The sequence below is a fragment of the Dipteris shenzhenensis genome, chromosome 7, assembly GCF_047967505.1.
Source record: "Dipteris shenzhenensis isolate YYH24624 ecotype China chromosome 7, Dip_SZ_1.0, whole genome shotgun sequence".
NCBI lineage: Eukaryota > Viridiplantae > Streptophyta > Polypodiopsida > Gleicheniales > Dipteridaceae > Dipteris > Dipteris shenzhenensis.
The window spans coordinates 10,066,969-10,085,432 of record NC_141602.1 but is presented as its reverse complement, the minus strand read 5'-3'; the positions used below and the strand labels follow the sequence as shown (position 1 = coordinate 10,085,432).

General features: G+C 41.4%; 1 protein-coding gene across 1 annotated transcript; it reads right to left on the bottom strand.

Annotated features, from left to right (window-relative positions):
- Positions 1–12,214: 12,214 nt before the first annotated feature.
- On the bottom strand, positions 12,215–14,895 carry LOC147899928 (uncharacterized). Its single transcript, XM_087377529.1, has 2 exons — positions 13,323–14,895; positions 12,215–13,134 (listed from the first exon to the last, which is right to left on the bottom strand). Exons 1-2 carry the CDS (start codon positions 14,851–14,853, stop codon positions 12,356–12,358), a joined length of 2,310 nt encoding a protein of 769 aa, XP_087233655.1. The 5' UTR covers positions 14,854–14,895; the 3' UTR covers positions 12,215–12,355.
- Positions 14,896–18,464: the final 3,569 nt, after the last annotated feature.

The following is an 18,464-nucleotide window of genomic DNA, read 5'->3' as shown; positions in this document are numbered from 1 at the left end:
GTCATAAGAGCATAGTTGGTGGTTTCCACCTGAATTGCTTTGCCTTTCTGAGCATATGTCAATCTGGCTGGTGGTCTGCTTTCCCTAGTAGACCGTCTGAGCTGCTGTGGCACTGCTTGGGGTGTTGCTGGCAATTCTTGCTCTTCTTCATCAACCTGTTCTGTGGGTGACTGTGAAGTTGATGCTTCTATCTCCTGTGTAGGTGAGGTTTTCCATTCTGATTCCTCATCGAAGATTACATCTCTGGAGATAATGACTTTGCGGTTGATGGGATCATACAATTTGTATGCTTTACTTTCTTCACTGTAGCCAACCATGATGCATTTGCGTGACTTCGCATCCAATTTCCTGCGATGATCATCATGTATGTGGGCATATGCTATGCAACCAAATATGCGGAGATGCCCAATGCGTGGCTTGTGTCCAGTGAATGCTTCATAAGGAGTCATACCTTGTATCGGTTCGGTAGGAAGCCGATTAAGCAAGTAGTTAGCTGTAGCTATTGCTTCTGCCCAATACTGATTCGGAAGATGCTTTTCACTAAGCATTGCTCTAGCACTGTCTGCTAAAGTCCCATTCTTCCTTTCAGCTATTGCATTTTGCTGAGGAGTATCTGCACATGTGAATTGTCTTCGAATGCCGTGATTTTTGCAAAAGTTCATGAAGGCTGAAGACATGTATTCACCTCCTCTGTCTGATCTCATGACCTTGATCTTTCTGCCTGTTTGGTTTTCTACCATGGCTTTGAATTCTTGAAATCTGGTAAACACTTCAGATTTCTCTTTCAGAAAATAGACCCAACAATATCTGCTGTAGTCGTCGATGAAGGTCAAGTAATAAAGTGAACCATTGATGCTGCGGGTCTGGGCATAACCCCATACATCTGTATGAATTAAATCAAGATACCTCGTGCACGAGAGGTACTTCTGACAAAGTTGGTTCGCTTTTGTTTGCCGAAGCAGCATGCTTCACAAACTTTTCCAAGAAACTGTAGCTTTGGAATCCCAATTGCCATATTTTGATTCCTTAGATCTAACAAGTACTTGAAGTTGACATGACCATATCTCTTGTGCCATTTTGCAGATAGTGGCATCTGTTGCATTTGAGCTGTCATGGCATGCTTATCTGGTACTGTAGCTAGCATCCTGTATAAGCGTCCTACCTTGACACCTTTTGCTACTAGCTGACCTCTTTTGGATTTGTCTCTGATAGTGCATTCATCACCGTCGAAGATGACTTTGTAGTTGTGTTCCGTCATTTGACCTACTGACAAAAGGTTCTTACTGAGCTTTGGAACATAGAGCACATCTTTGACTAATCCTTTTGTACCAGTGAAATTGTTCATAGGGATAACACCTGTCCCTTGAACCGGATTCGGTGTATTGTCTGCTGTATAGATGACATTCTTTTGACCTTCTAATGGCTTCATTTCTGTGAACCATTCCTGATGATTTGTCATATGAGATGATGCACCGCTGTCGATGTACCAAGGATCCTGTTCCACTTGGTCGACTTGATAGCTGAAATCCTCTTTGGGATTGAAATCAGTGTCTAGGTGTATTGTCTAGGTGCATTGTATCAGTCTGATGCAATTCCTCACTTGCAAGAAACATATTTCCATGTTCATTTGCAAAATGACTGTGACTAGAATGTCCACCACGATGATTTCCTCTTCCTCGGGAATTCCCTCGCAATTACTGCTGGATTGACCGCCTTGTCATACTGCTTCTTGCGGCAATCTCTTTCATAGTGTCCAAACTTGTGACAATAGTTGCATTGAATGTTTGACACATTGGTGGATGCATTCCCTCGTCCTTGGAATCTTCCTCGGTTGGAATGATTTCCTCTGTGCTGATTTTGATGTTGCTGAGGATGCTGCTGATGCTGATGCTGATTCTGACTTTGATTTTGTTGATGATGATGACCACTTTTCTGATATGATCTACCTCTGTTTCTGCCTTTGCCTCTGCTTCTGTCTGAAGCTATGAATGCCTGATCATTAGAATGACCTTTACGTGCTTGAATGGCCTGAGTCCTGAGTTCTTCACCAAGTAGAACTGACTGAAGTTCTTCAAGTGTTGGAATTTGCCGTTGGATGGCAATACTTTGGACTAGATTCTCATATCCTTCTCCTAGTCCATTCAGAATTACTTGAACCATTTCTGCGGGATTCATAGTCTCTCCTGCTGCTGCAAGTTGATTGTTGTAGTCTTTGATGCGGAGTACATAAGCATGACCGGTTTCATTGCTATTGCGGAAACTCTGGTTGATCTGGTTTCTCAGGGTGAGAATCCTTGATGTGTTCTTCGACTCGTAGAGAGCTGCGAACATATCCCATGCTTCTTTTGATGTCTTGACTGTGTTGAGCTGTCCTAGCATGACATCTTGCACATTCTGCTTGATTAGGTGATAGGCATACTTGTCTTTCTTATCCCATTCTGCTTGAGCTCGGGCAATGGCAGGATCTGCTACTGGTGCGGAAACTGTTTGTGTAGATGTAGATCCCGTTGCTGGTGCTGTGACAACAGATGGAGTAGAGCTACTGGTGGCTGGATCGGCCAATGGTCTAGGTATGGATCCATCGACATACTCCCATTTGTCCTGAAGCACAAGAATGGTCTCCATTCGGTATTTCCATGTACCGTAATTGGAGTTATCTAACCTAGCAGATGCCTCCAGATTGAGGTTGCTAGTCGACATGGTGCAAACAATGTACTCAAAGGTGTCCTGAAAAAACTCTATATGAATCAACTGCAAATACACTGAAGATGCCAAGTGAAATCTCTGTACCATCGGTGAAGATAGAACTGTTGTATATAAGATCTGATCTGTGTTACAAGGCTTGTGGCAATGATGCCGGGAATAGCCAAGAGGCTTTACAAGGCTGAAAAAAATGATGTGCACGATGCCGTGAGATAGCCAAATAGGCTTTACAATGGTGGCATGTGTGTGTGAAATCAAGTGCTATCTGCCCACTGAATCAATCTGCAATGCCTCTGAACTCTGAAGTCTGCTCACTGAACTGATGAACATAAGGTTTCCGGTAATGTAATGATGTGAAATCGGATGTGAGCGTATGGACTGACTCCGAGTAGGTACTAGTCGGGAATTTCGGGCATGGCTTAGATTGGCAACTTGGGGAATTCAAAGCGTCCCCTCTATGGCGATCTAGTCTACTCTGATCTAGATCTAAACCAACCGTCGATCGATGAAAGAGCAGCAAATAATTCCTTTTCTTTTGTTCTTTTTAAGTGCTGGGTCAGATGCGTCGATGTAGAGGCAAATGTGCGTGAAGGAAGTGGTTTTGTCGACGAGGCTCAAATGTGAGTGTAACTTGCGCCGAAATGTGCGCGTGATGTAACAAGTGCGTAGAGCACGAAAAATCGAGCGACTTTCCTTTTTGGAGCACCCTCAAATTCTTCCTGGATCAAGGGATATGACTTGATCTAGGTGGAGGGGCAAAAGGAGTGCAAATGGTGCTCAATGATGATGTGTCACTGTGAGTCACATGCAGTGATGATGTGGCACTGTGCTTAGCAAGAGGTGTGCCAGTGAAGCTCTGTGCTGAGGTGGCAGGAGTGTGCACATGCAGTGTGTGCAGAGTGTGCCTGGCAAGGGACTGTGCCTGCAGAGGGTCAGTGCTGACTGGACTACTGAGGTGGCACAGATGATGTCAGCAGGGTGACGTGGCACTGATGACATGTCACTGATGACGTGGCAGTGCTGACGTGGCAGATGACGTGGCAGATGATGTGGCAGTGCTGACATGGTAGTTGATGTGGCAGTGATTATGTGGCAGTTGATGTGGTAGTGATGACGTGGTAGCTGACATGGCAATGATGATGTGGCAGCTGACGTGGCCTGGTGATGTGGCAGTCGGTGTGACGTGTCTGCTGACGTGGCGGTCGGTTGCCACGTGTCAGATTTATAAGGCGCTTATCTGCCACGTGGCAGATAAGATGACATGGCAGATGTGGCTAAGGCTATCTGCCACGTGTCGCTAGGTAGCTTCACAGAATCTTTTTGAAGATTCTAACGGAATCTAGGGAGATTCCGTCGAGTCGGTCGTGAGAGCCTTGAGCTCTACGTTCGCGTTGGCGTTCTCTGAGAAGTCGATGGAGATGGAAGCTACAGATGGCGACGGAGGTCGTTGACGGGTCGACCTTCAGTGGAGGCACTTCTGCTGCGTGGTCGACGTTTCGATGGAGCGCTGGATGAAGCTAGAGCAGGGAACGTTTGCTGAGGAGGCATGGGCTACCCGGGTCGCTATGCAGATTGACGTGCTGTTTGCCTTGCTGTCTCCTTGCTGTGGAGGGTGCCCGTCCGTTACAGGCTTGTGGAGGAGGCCGTTGGCTGGAGGCGTAGCTTGTCCTTGCTATGGAGGTCGTGCCGTTAGCATTGTGAAACAGAGATGGGCTGGAGTCGACGTAGAAGACCTTGGGGGTTGGCTGCAGGGAAACTTGGAAGGCGTTGTTGGTGGCTGGTGAAGCTTTGAAGCGCGTCAGAGATGGCTGAGCACTATGAGAGGAGCCTCGTTTACGTTCCGTGGCTGGTCTCGCCCCTCGCCCCACGCCTTCGTCGGCTCCCTATGGCTATCACGGCGCGGTCTTCTCCAGCAGCTACTGGCAAGGGGGTTCATGCACTATGTTGTAAACTTGAAGAGATCGTCCAAACTCCTCGTTGCTGAATGTGAACACCCTCACGATTTCCCGCTATGGACGCTCACCGAGTATCCTTGGGTCGGCGCAAGCTGGAGGAGATCAGGCAGAAAAAAGTTGCTGAAAAAGGGCTTTAATCCCGCCGGTGTTACTGCACCGACGAACTCCAATCTAAGATCGGAGATGGCATATCAGCTTCAAGCTGTTGAGACAGAGCGAAATGCGTTGCAAGAGCAGCTTCCTCAAGCGCTTGTTGGCGCAGCTTCTTCTGCTCGTATCGTGGCTGGCGGACTCTTCTCGATCACAATTGGAGCAAACGACTTTCTCAGCAATTATTTCTTCCCTGTCGTCAGGTCGACTGTTCGCATGCCATTCCTTTGGCCGGTGTTGTGAGGAGCACCTTTTGTCGTTGAAGGAATTGAGCTTTGTTGGAAAGCTATGCAATAGAAGAACGTGAACTTCTCACAAGGAACCACATAACTCCGAGAACAAACTTACACAGACCTTACAAACTCTTGAAATGTCTCTCTTTCATACAACCTCACAACGGAAGAGATGTATCTCAGATCTCTCTTTCTCTCGATGAACTAAGAATTCCTTCAATAGAATGAACAGAAATCTCTCAATCTCTCATGAAGAAATCACACATAGAATGGACGGAAATATCTCACCAAATGGACGGAATTTTCTCTCAACGGAAGTGAAGGGAAGGATGTCACAATCACTCAAGAGAACTCTCAATCTCACAATCTCTCTCACACTCTCAAGAATCGCAATGTCTCAACGGAAGACAAGGGAGCTCTGATACCATGACAAAATATGAAGAGGGGCGACGAGAAGAGTGGAGATGAGGAGAGAGGGCACAGCTAGAGAGCACACCACAAATGACTAACTGTACACTAGAATTAGTTGAAAAAATAGAATATATACAAACCCTTTTAGGGTTAGGGTTAGGGGATCTAACCCTTTCCTTTATAGCACTCTATAAGGTTAGTGCTATGCACATATGATCACGTGATGGTGCTATGCACACATGATCACATGATGTTGAGCGTGAACTCTCAACATGATGGTATCCCTTAGATCTACCCCTTGATCTAATGGCTGGGAGTGCTTTACCTCAAATTTGAATGTATCCCTTGGATTGAAGATTAGATCAAGTGCTGGGAGTGAAGACCATAGGTCCAAACTCTAGGTTAGAGGTCTCCACACAATTAAATGCTTTTGTCAACTTCAACATGGCATTGCCCCGCACCTCAGCCCACTCTCATTGGTACATCTCAAATTGCTCTCTAATCCCTGAAATTAAGAAACACTAATTGGGGGCCCTTTTGCAAAAACATAAAAAAAATAAAAAAATGGGGGCCCTTTTGAGACCCCAAATCTCCCCTAATTCAGATTCAGCTTTCCACCTACGCGCTGCAAACAAGCAAGACAAAGGCGGATCTCCTACAACCTATAGGACCTCCAACGAAGCTGAAACTCCACCGGCTTATCCAACGTCCTCATGGATGAAATTCATCTGATGGGAACGTATCTCCAACGTAGGCTCCCCATCGGCTCTTCTATGAGCTCCACCAGCTAGTAATGAACGAAATGACTCTCCACTTGAAAATGGAACGAGACGACCTCTCTAGTTAGTTGCATGCAAAGGCCACTGAAGCTCTTCCAACAAGGGCTTCTAAGGCAGCAACACCTTGCATACCACTGGTGAGCAAAGGCATCGATCTTGCTTATGGCAAGACAACATAGAATGAGCAACACCAATGCCTTCTTTGTAGAGCTGTGAAGCAAGCAACGTCGCCATCGACCTGCTCCCTAGCTCTAGCATGCTCATGTAAAGTAGCCTGTACTTTGATGGCTAGAACCATGCCCTAGCCACAAATAGCCTCAACCAATAGACAACAAAGTTGCTACAGTGAGTGCACACCGGACGGACTCCAAGAATCACATCCAAATCACTCACGCTCAGCACATCGCATGTACCGTCTACCTCAGACAGCACCTCCAACAATTGCCTCCCACCAACAATGCCTCCATGCCTCACCTAGGATCACAACTCCAGCATGGCCTCCTCACATGCCTTCACACAGCACGAGCGATTCTTTGAGAGAGACGACAACATGTGACAGATAAGGCCATGTGGCTCTCCAAATACCACACCCAGGCTTGGTCAACCATAACCCACAGTTCAGCAATGCTTAGTCAGCCATTCGACACATGGCAGGTAAGGGTCAAGATAACTTGGGTACAGTTAACCTTGGTCAACAAGTGGATAGGGTTGGTTAGGAAGGTGCCACGTGGGCACATCTTGCCATTGCAGTAGCAACCACATCCATAGTGACATGTCATCATATGACATCATCTACCACATCATCCTCTAGAGGGCACATCATCAGGGCCACATCATCATCCCTATCTAGCCAGCTTGCCAGCTCATCAATGCCCAGCCAGCAAGGGTTTCCATTTTTCGAGCAAAAACCCCTGAGTGGCGAGTGGACAAAAGGTGGGAGGGGTCAAAATATATCATTTTTAGGGAGCATAAAATTCCAAATTCTTTCAAGGAATATGTAAGTACATATATATTAAACATTGATAAATATACATAGATATAAATATACCTTTATATAATTCCCATATATAACGTCCAAATGGTGACTTATTTTATGACTTTCAAATCCCTTCTTTTTTGTGTCACCATTGGATAGATGATGAAATTTTGAGAATAAATCTCCTCTTTATAGTTCCTCAAGCTGAGCTTAGAAATAGATATAACACTCCCAGTGTATTTTGCTAGTTGAAAATGGTTTGAAGAGCTTGCCCTAACCCTATTCCATTGGCGTAATAACCTTGGAGTTCAGACAAAGAAGGGGTCATAACTTTTCCCCCTTGCTCGGATGGAGGAGCTGTAAAAACAAAAAATGTTCAAATTTTTTTGATCTATGCAATGGTGGGATTTACAGTATAATTTTGAGAGGTATGTAGGAGATATATTGGGAATTTTAAGATGTATCTGAGAGATCACTTCTCCCTAATTCATTTTATAGTAGGAAGGAGTTCAATTGTAGGGACCACATTTCCTTAAAAGTACTTAGGTTTAGAGAATTGGGAATATTTTGAAAATCCCTCCCTTGCATTACCATATTTGTTAATATCATAGAGGTGAATTTATGATCAATTATAACGGCTTTAGGTATGAGGTTTTTCAATATCTCTTTCCTATTCATTCAAGGAATATGGTATACATTATTGTAACATTAGAGCATCTCAATACTTCAAATTGCTAAGGCTAAGGGAAACTTTTTTAAATCCATTGAATTACCATAATCCTCAAAAGAGAGAATGGTAGGGAGGGATTTATAAGAGTTTCTAAAGTGTTCACTATTTGTTCATATATAAATGATGTTTGAGGAGTTGAGAAATAATTGTATATTCCTTTGAGAAATATACTAGCATGGTTGGTGTAAAAAATTATCACTCGGACTTTTCTACTCATAGGTTTTTGCTTACGAACCATGCACATCCCCCAGTTAGCAGTCCATCTCAACACTAAAATGTGGCACTCAGGCACAACCACCCCTCCACTAGCACACTATGCACCTTGCATATGCACATAGGTGCCACCTCAAAACAGTGCCCCACAGGCACATCTCTTGCTAAGCACGGGCTCTGCATGTGACTCACCCTACCACATCATTATTTTGTACCCTTTTTGCCCCTCCACATAGATCAAGCCATATATCTTGATCTAGGAAAAATTTGAGGGCGTTGTAAAAAGGAAAAACACACAATTTTTCATGCTCTACGCACTTGTCATATCACATGCACATTTTGATGCAGGTATCACACACTTTTGAGCCTCAGTAACAAATCTACTTCTTTCACACACATTAGACTCTACATCAATGCATCTGACCCATCACCTAAAATGAACAAAGAAAATGAATTATTTGCTATTTTTCATCGCTCAATGCTTGATGGTGCTTTCCATAACTATCTAAATGTCGAGGACTTCTTATTCCATGTGCTAAAGCATAAGCAGTGTAAGTGAGAAAATACCTAGCCCTTGAGCACTGTTGGCCTAAACAATACCCAAAAATGTATATGGCAAATAGCTTTTCAATGAGAATGACTGGATCTGAGGAACCTCTACTAGACCCTAAGCTTCCTCCTGACCATCATGAGCCTAGACCTCAGGATACCTAGCCCCTTCCTTTGAATACCCAGTCCCTCCTCTGAATGTTGAGCCTGTAATAACGAAGGAGGCTATAGATGATCCAAAAACTAGGCAGATTGTACTACCCTCAAAGATGATTTGGTTTGTGACACCTAATAAACTCTTTTTATATTGATGTCTGTTGAGACCAAAAATGACAATTTTGTAAACATGTACGATCTTTGGAGAGAAATTGTACAACCCTGAGATTCCATAAAGAGAGTGCTCTACAATGGAGTTTGATATTAAAAATAACATTGTACTAAAGCTCCAAGGCTCTTTGCTGTTCTTGCTATTAATTAGTGGTGTCTTTCTCATGCCTTTCTTGCCTCAATTTGTTGCCCCCAACTAAGGTTCCTGAAAATAAACAGTTTGTTAGGAATGAGAAACCAAATTTTATTTAACTTTAAGAACATAGCGGAAACATAGACTAGTTATAGATCTTGAATACCTGAAATTATCAAATTTGACTGATTTCAATGATTTGGTTATAGATCTCTTTGCATTGAATTGTACTTTCCCTCCTTTGAAGAACCTATTGGCAAGAAGTGATCACAATTAAAATACAAATAAAATTAATAAAATCCAACATAGTCAATCAAATTATTCTCCAAAGATTACCTTCTTGTTATTGAGTATGAATGTAAATCCAGCTGGCACACTTCCTTCAGTCTCCATGTCTATGTCGTGTCGTAATTGTGAAATTGTACATCTCTGTTTGAGTAATATAACACCAACCAAATTTCCATTCTCATTAACCGTGATGTTGAGTGATTCATTGTCAGGACTAAATGAGTTGAGATCCTGATCTAAAGGAATAACTTTATTTCTAATCAATCTACTTCGTTTATAGTAAAAAGACAATATGAAATTCTGGGTTGCAATCATATATTCGAGTTGTATCAAGGAGCCAACAACCTCATAGTATATTGAGTTGGATGTGATCCTATCCCAACCCTCATCCAAGAAGTTCAAAATATCATCTTTGCCATTTGCCTTGTAATGGAGCATAGTTTTACAAACTTTGATTGGTAGATGATTGAAAAGCTCAACAAAGATTGTGATTGGCATGCATATTATTTTGCATATTTGAGTTACAATTCTTCGTCGTAAAGAGCATTGTATTTCCGTAGATAGTTTGGCTCTGTAGCTCTCTGTCACATTGCCTTTAGGAATTGGCCAATCAATGATGTTCCATGCTAGGAGGTCTAATTTTTTGTGTGTTGGCCTTGTCCAATAATTGGTAATAATGATCATAGAACAAGATACCTAATTGGGCAAGATGCATTGCAGATCTGCCTGCATATTGCGATTCTCCTTTGCGATTCTCCTATACATCCATGCATCACATCCATGAACCCTAAAATGCATTCTGTCGGTTGCCATTGCTCATAAGCTAAAGGGTAAACATCTGAACAAAAAAGATGAAGTGTAAGATCGATTTAAGAACATCTCGAGCTATGTTATACAAACATTCAAAGAGGTCACTTACAATTTAGTCTATGCCGTGAAAGGTACTTTGGATGATCCAACAAGACAAGCTCTTTGTGCACGTACACATGCTGAATCAATATTTCTTGTTTGGATTTTTTCATGTCTGAAGTTTTGAAATCTTTCACTCTTCCTTTCCAAGTTGTTAAGCATTCATTGCCAGGCCTTTTTTTCCTTCTCCGGTCAGGTTGCATTAGCACGCAGCATTCTTTTGCTATACTCAAGGTTGGCCAGTCACCTTCAACTATGATTTTGTTGTTTGGCGATTTCTATAGAAGAAATAGAAGACATAGGTCGGCGAGGTAACGGGATCTCAATTATTTTTTCTCCCTCGCCATTTTGATCAATACAACTCTTTTTATAAGTTCGATAATGGGCCATTATAAACTTAAAGAGGTTTTAAAACTCTCGGAAGTTGAACACCTAAAACATAAGAAAAGAATATCAACAATGCAATCTCAGCACTCAATTTAACATGTATATGACCAAAATGAAAGATAAAGACTAAGAGTAAAGAGACTAAGATAAAAAACCAAGAGTAAAGTTAAGATATACCAAGATTTTTATGTCGTCTCTGGTGTCGTAACCACTAGCTTCTTCCTAGCCTGCCAAATACAATCCAACCAAAAACTGAAGCACTTGTAAACTCAGAGAAGGAAACCTTTTTAAGCATTTGTAAATTGGAAGAATCAAAATATAAAGGAAAGAGAAAGAAACCTTGTTCCTTGTTGATAGATACGGCAATGCAAAATTTTGTATCAGTCTTGCGACCAAGTGCCAAAAACTTCTCTCGCACAATCCTGATTCTCTGCAATCAATTACGACCAAGTGGCAAAATCAATCAATGAGAAGCTTAAACATTTTAATATTTGAAAGACAACAATGGGTGAAATCTAAGAGAAGAAGTCTAAGAACAAAGCTATAGGTAAGAAAGCACGATAATACATGCCATGAGGGGGGGGGAGAGAGAGAGAGAGAGAGAGGAGGCAAACGAAAATACTAGTTTGAAGAAACGTAGAGGAACAGAGAGAACGTTGGATAACAGAGCCAATAAGAGAGAAATGGAGTGAGTGGGAGAGGGAGAGTGGGGGAAGAGAGAGAGAGAGAGAGAGAGAGAGAGAGAGAGAGAGAGAGAGAGAGAGAGAGAGAGGGGGGGGGGGGGAATGGAGGGAGCGAAAAACCAAATTTCAATATGTGATCTTTTTTGAATAAGACATTGTCAGACTGAGACTCTGTTCTATATCTCAAAAAAAACTTTTTTATTTGTACTTGAGAGTTGTTTATACATGAAATATTAGTTCTTGGTTTGACATTTTGGAATATTTTTTCTTTTTTCTAATTCCACTGCGTTACATTGGCCCTATTGTCATTGGTCGAGAGCTAATTTTCTAATTTCCACCATGTTATGTTGGCCCTCTTACCATTGGTTGAGAGCTAATTTTCATTTTGGCCAAAGGGCCCCAAAATGAGCTCCCTTTTTTCCTAATGTCTGTCGTAGGGTTTGAAGACGTTACAAGTCAAGAGAAATGATCAATGTTGGTATGTTTTGCGCAGATTAAACGATGCTTTAAGGGCATTACAAGTCGAAAGACAAGATTGATTCTAGTGTGTTTTGTGCAAATTAAATGACGTATCAAAAGCATTACAAGTCGGGAGAAAGGATCCATGCTGGTATGTTTTGCGTAGATTAGAAAGGATCCATGCTAGTATGTTTTGCGTAGATTAAATGACACTTTTGTAATTTAGAACAACAAAAAAAGGGAGTTCCTTCACCAAAGCTTCTAAATTTTAAAAATTCCCAAAAAATTACAAATAATCACAAAACTTAGCCCCAACTCGTTAACCCCAACTCGATCCTTAAGCAGTGTCTCTAGGAGTGCCATGCTAATAAATAATTTTTAAAAGAACTATAGAACTTAAATACCAAATTTAGATCTAGCTACCTATTGTAGCTGGCCAATTCTATTCCCACGTGAGGATAAGGTGTCTCTTATCTAGGAGAAACTATAGTAGATGAACCAAGGGAGCCATAGCCGAGAGAAATGTTGCCCATTGAAGCAATGGAGCCAATTTGAGCCGTAGTAGATGAAGAATCTGACGAGTTCGAGAAAGAAGGGTTGTACTGGAAACGCCTCATGAAAAGAGGATCCTCCACCAAGCTCCTAGATAGCTTCTCCCTTAGTAAGGTGACAACCTCAAACATGAAGGGCCTTTGGATGCCTTCTCTTCTCAAACACAATCTCACAACGTCCATCACTTCGTGAAGCTCGTCCTCATCAACCAAACCACTTAAGTTTTTGTCCACTATGTGTTCTACCTCTTTAACAGCCCACCTCGCTAGTGTGTCACCGCTTTCGAGTACCGCCGGCCTCCCCGATATCAGCTCTAGTAGAACAACCCCATAGCTATAGACATCGCTCTTCTCAGATAGAACTGAGGTCTCATTGTATTGTGGATCTATGTAGCCATGCGAACCTTTGATCTGTGTCACCGTTGAGATAACCTTGCCGGCATTCCACTTCCCGATCTTTGATATCCCAAAGTCTGCAATCTTTGGGGAGAAGTCTTCTCCCAGGAGTATGTTTGCTGATTTCACATCTCGGTGCAGAACGGGTGGATCAGCACCATGGTGTAGGTACTCCAACCCATAGGCAACTTTGAATGCTATGCGCATGCGGCACCTCCAAGTCAGAACAGGATTCTTTTCTAAGTGGAGTTGCTGGTAGAGGCTGCCTTTAGGCATGTACTCTACCAACAAGATTTGTTCATCTGTGCTCACAGGAAAAGCAAGGCAGAAGATCAAAACTTCCATTGCACGATATCTGCTGTTATGCTAGCAGAACTTGAACGTGGGAAAAACCAAAAAGTTTATGACGTTGATCTATCTATCAGAATACATCGAATTTCTGGGCATCGGGTGTTATAGCTTTTATGGCTTGGAAGAACTTCGTACTCACCTTCATCGTTACAATACCCAATGAAATCTAGTATACATCGATGATGAACTCTAGATAGCATGTCCAATTCATCCCCGAAGAGATCATCGCCTCCTCCTCGGAATCCTCTTTTCACAGCTATCACAGTTCCATTTGGTAGCCGCCCACGATAAACATCACCGAATCCTCCACGACCTATGAGCTCATGGAAATCACCTGTAAGAAGCCTTACCTCTTCAAGACTGTACTTTCTTACGGTAGAGCGTTCGGTATTGTTTTGTTGCTGAGAACGTCTTTTTTGAGTTCCTCTCGAAGAATACACACGGAAAAGCCAGAACCCACTCACTGCCAATGACACTGCTGTTGCCCAACCTATCACAAGGGGTACAAGCAAATGTGGTGCACCCCTCCCTGTAGAAGTAAAATTGTTCTGCAGACTGAGCTCTAAATTATGTAGCTCAACGTTGTCAAGAATCGGACCACAAGAATTGCTGCTTGCTACGCTTACAAAGCCCAGATCTAAGTAAGCCCCAGAAGCAACAAAAGTTAAATGCTGCGATTGCCACTCTTGGTTATTTTCTGTCGAATTGAAGTAGAAGTCTTGCTTTTGAACCAAGGATGGAGCAAGTTGTACGCGGATTGTTGGCGCAGAGCCAGTACAACTTCGATCACGAGAAAGCTGAAACATTAAAAAATACTGGGCTCCTGCATATGTCGGCACGGTTTGAGAAATGAGACCCAGGCTACCGAGATTAATGCTGTAGTTGCCTTGAGCAGATCCAGAATAAGAGACGGGCACAGCGATTACATCGCTTTGGATTATCCATCCACAAATAGAGTAAGAAAATAAGTTAGAGATGGAAGCTGACCCAAATGGGAGACTTAGATCATCAAAGCCACCATTCTGGATTAAATTGGAAGCGTTGGCCGGAGGCAGAGATGGAACGTTTTGAAGGACCGATAAGGAAAGCATGGTAAACTCGGTGATATTTGGGCCTCCGCTAAGCTTGGCAACGTACAAGAAGTATGAAGAAAAATCAATTTTAGAATTGTCGATGGGTGGTGTAGAGGCATGCAAGTAGAGGCCATCTGATAAATCTCCGTTCCTTATGTGGCTGTCTTCGAAAACCCACTTTTGGGCATTGCTGTTTCCATTGCATTCTGCAAGAACTACCTGATTAAGATCAGATCGCTCCATACAAAGAGAGCCCAGTGCAGTACTGTAGTTTCTCCACACGGACAAAGTAAGCGTCTGGTTGTCATACGTCCACTGCTCCTTTGATGTCTGTGTGCCTTTCATGCAAAAGTAAGGAAAGAGGGGGTGCCCAGCAACGGTTTCTCTCCAAACATTGACGCAGAAGCTTTGGCAAGGTGGTGGAGCGGCAGGGTCTGCGTCTTTACCAATTACAATCCACCCTGAAGCGTCTGCATTTTGCAGAGAACGATGAGTAATTGGGAAGAGCAGCCAAATGGTGAAGATGAAGACGGAGAAGGTATTTGGTCCATGAAGGGTGCCAGCCATATTCATGTGAGCTTGGAAGAGAAAGATCATCAAAAGAGTGAGGAGTGTTACTTAATAATGGATACCTCACCCTCTTAAAAAAAAATCTCACCAACCTCAGCCTGAAGACATAAGTACACACGTGGCACACCCCCACACACACAATACACAAATAGAGAGCAAGGACGGGTATCATAGAAGATTTAAGAGAGTGGCAGTTGGAGAGAGAGAGAGAGAGAGAGAGAGAGAGAGAGAGAGAGAGAGAGAGAGAGAGATGGGGGAGCGATGGCTCACCATTGAGGTATGAGAGGGGGAGGGGGAAATAAGGAGACAAAGAGAACATGAAGCATAACAGAGGAAAGGAGGGGAAAAAAAGGGCAAGGTAAAAGTTATTCTCCCCTCTTCAAGAAAAATGACTAATTGTTTGGCAAGGGATACATTTGTTATAAGATGTATGATAGGATTAGATTGTCAACAAATGTATGATACGAGTCTAATCAAACTCCATTTAGTCAAGGTATGATAGGACAAACTAAGAAAATGAATGGCTGGTGGGATACACTTATCATTGTCAATATACATATTGTCACATGCACCTTCTTATTCTTTCATTGGACCTTTTCTATATTGGAGAGAAGTGATTTCTCCACCATCCTTATTATGCCTTTATAGAATCAAGACATTCAAGGAGAAAAAGAAATAGGTACGTGTGAGAATATACAATTAAAAGGTTTAAAACTTTACCCACATTTCTCATGGAGGAAATTTAAAAGAAGATTGTCTTACTCTATCGCCCCATATCCTTTGTGATTCATCGTGGATGTAGATGTTCCTCCCATGTCATTCTCCCTAGTGCCTCAGTCACATTCATTGTAGGTGGTGAAAAGCATGTGTCATTAAAATCATCTCTTTTTCTAATTACTTGCCCATGGTATATAGATAATGTTTATCCTTTAAAAAGTACATTTGCGCACACATAAACTTGAAGCCTACCTACAATGACTTGATCTTCTCCCTATCCCTTTAGCACCCTTGATATTTTCCTTTTCATTTAAGGTAGACTCTAGTGAAAAAACTTATATGAGATATAGAGCTCTAATCTAAAAATGTGACTCAATTTTCTCCCTATCTCTTTACAAACCCTTGACTTATAATATAGAGCTCTAACAAAAGAGAGAGAGAGAGAGAGAGAGAGAGAGAGAGAGAGAGAGGGGGGGGGGGGGGAGGGAGAGATCAAGTCTTAAAAGGAAGTATATTTTAACTCTATATTTCACTAAGTGCAAGGGGGGCGGGGGTAGCAAGACACTAGGACAAAATTAAAACGTCTAAAGTTTGAACAGCAAGGGATACACTTGTAATAGGATATGCCATAGGATGAGATTATTAATGAATGTATGAGATGGGCCATCTAAACAAAAGGCCATTTTATTAAAGGTAAAATAGGACAAAATTCAAAAGTTCCTAGGAAAATGAATAGTTAGTGGGATATACTTATCAGAGCAGGGATGGGATTGTCAATATACAAGTTGAATGACATGCATCCTCTTCTTTTTTCATTGGATCTTTGCTATGGTGGTGAGATGTTGTGATCTCTCCACCATCCATACACCATCTCCATTATGCCTTTCTTGAATGAAGGCTTTTAAAAAGATACTAGTTATCTTGTTAGAATCAAATTAAAGGAGAAGATGCAATAGGTACACTATTAAAACCTACTAAATTTCTTATTGAATCTCAAAGAAGATTGCTCTACTCTCTTACCCCATCTCCTTTCTAATAGTCTTACACACATGTTCCTCCCTTGTCCTTCTCGATAATGTGCCTTTCACACTCATTGTAACTCATGTGCCATCGATTATGGTTAGGAGCCCATGATCGAGATATATCATCCTTCATAATTCTCCACAACCAACTATTGGAATTTTAATTTTCAATGAGTAGGGGGAAATAGTTCTAGAAAACAACATCAAATTGTCTAAATTTTGAAGAAAAATGACTTGTTTAGCAAGGGATAAACTTGTTAAAAATGTACCATAGTCTATGAGATTGTCAACAAATGAACAATACACATCTAGTCAAACTCCATTTAGTCAAGGTATGATAGGACAAAAATGAAAAGGTCCTAAGAAAGCGAATAGCTAGGGTGTACACTTATCATAATTGTGTCACTTGCACCTTCTTCTTCTTATTTCATTGGATCTATGCTATATTGGTGAGAAGTGGTGATATCTCCACCATCTTATTATGCCTTTATAAAATCAAAACCTTCAAGGAGAAAAAGAAATAGGTACACATGAGAATATACTATTAAAAGATCTACCAAAATCTCTCATGGAGTAATTTTAAAATGAGATTATCCTACTTTTTCCCCCATCTCCTTTATGATGTATCTTAAATGTAGATGTTTCTCCCATGTCCTTCTCCCTAATGCCTCAGTCACATTTATTGTAGGTGGTGAAAAGCATGTGTCATTCATAATTTCTTTTTCTTATTTAATGTTCATCCTTCATAAAGTACTTTTAGCACATACATGAACTTGAAGCCTACCCACAATGACTCGATTTTCTCCTTATCCCTTTACCAACCCTTGATATTTTCTTTTTCATTTAAGGTAGATTATATTGAAAAAACTTGTGCGAGATAGAGAACTCTAATCTAAATATGTTGTTCAACTTTCTCCCTATCTCTTTATAAACCCATGAAAATTTCCTTTTTGATTAAGGAAAACTTCAACATGAAGTAAATGTATGTAAGTTATAGAGCTCTAATAGAAAAGAGAGAGAGAGAGGGAGAGAGAGAAGAGAGAGAGAGAGAGAGAGAGAGAGAGAGAGAGAGAGAGAGAGAGAGAGAGAGATATGATGTTGTATCTGCTTCTTAAAACACTCTTCCACTTGAACTTTTTCTTATTATCCATTTAGATGTGGCACGCTCTCTCCTAGTCCTTTTTCACAAACTATGTATTATTGTTCTAGATATGATTTTGTAAAAATGTGTAGTCCAATTAGTTCTGTTAATGCAACTTCAAGAAAATCTTCATGGTGAAGATGAAAATTGATAACAATGTCATTGTTCTCATCCAAGGAGAATAATTAATGAACTCATATAGTTGCACACAAGAAAAAAGGTAGGGGAGTTTTATGCCCAAAGGTGAATCTAGAGGCTTTTGTAAGTTGCTTAGGCTAATTATTAGAGCTTCAAATCTAATAAATTCAACAAAAACTAACATTTTCATATGATCTTTGATTTCATACCTCCAAGCATGCAAATCATCTAGCACAAGTCATGGAGATACATCTACAAGGTTAGCTTTCTCAAATTATAGCTTAGAAAAAACTTGTGTGAGAAGTGTAGCTATACTTACACCATTGAATCCTTAAAACTACTAGCACGGGATAATGTTTGTAACTCTTTTTTTTTCTTTTCTGAATTGGGGAAATATTCAACACAACTCTACAATGTCAACCTACACTAAATTTCCCATAAGTTCTATGTTGATATTTGTAATTCTAGAATGACATACGCTCCCATAATTGTGTTCCATTTTTTACACTGGTTTCTCTAGCAAGTCTCATATTAGATTGTGCACAAAAGACTCAATTTGTGCACAATGTTTTATGAGAACTTCTAGTACAACAAAGTCACTAGCTAGTCATTCTCATAGT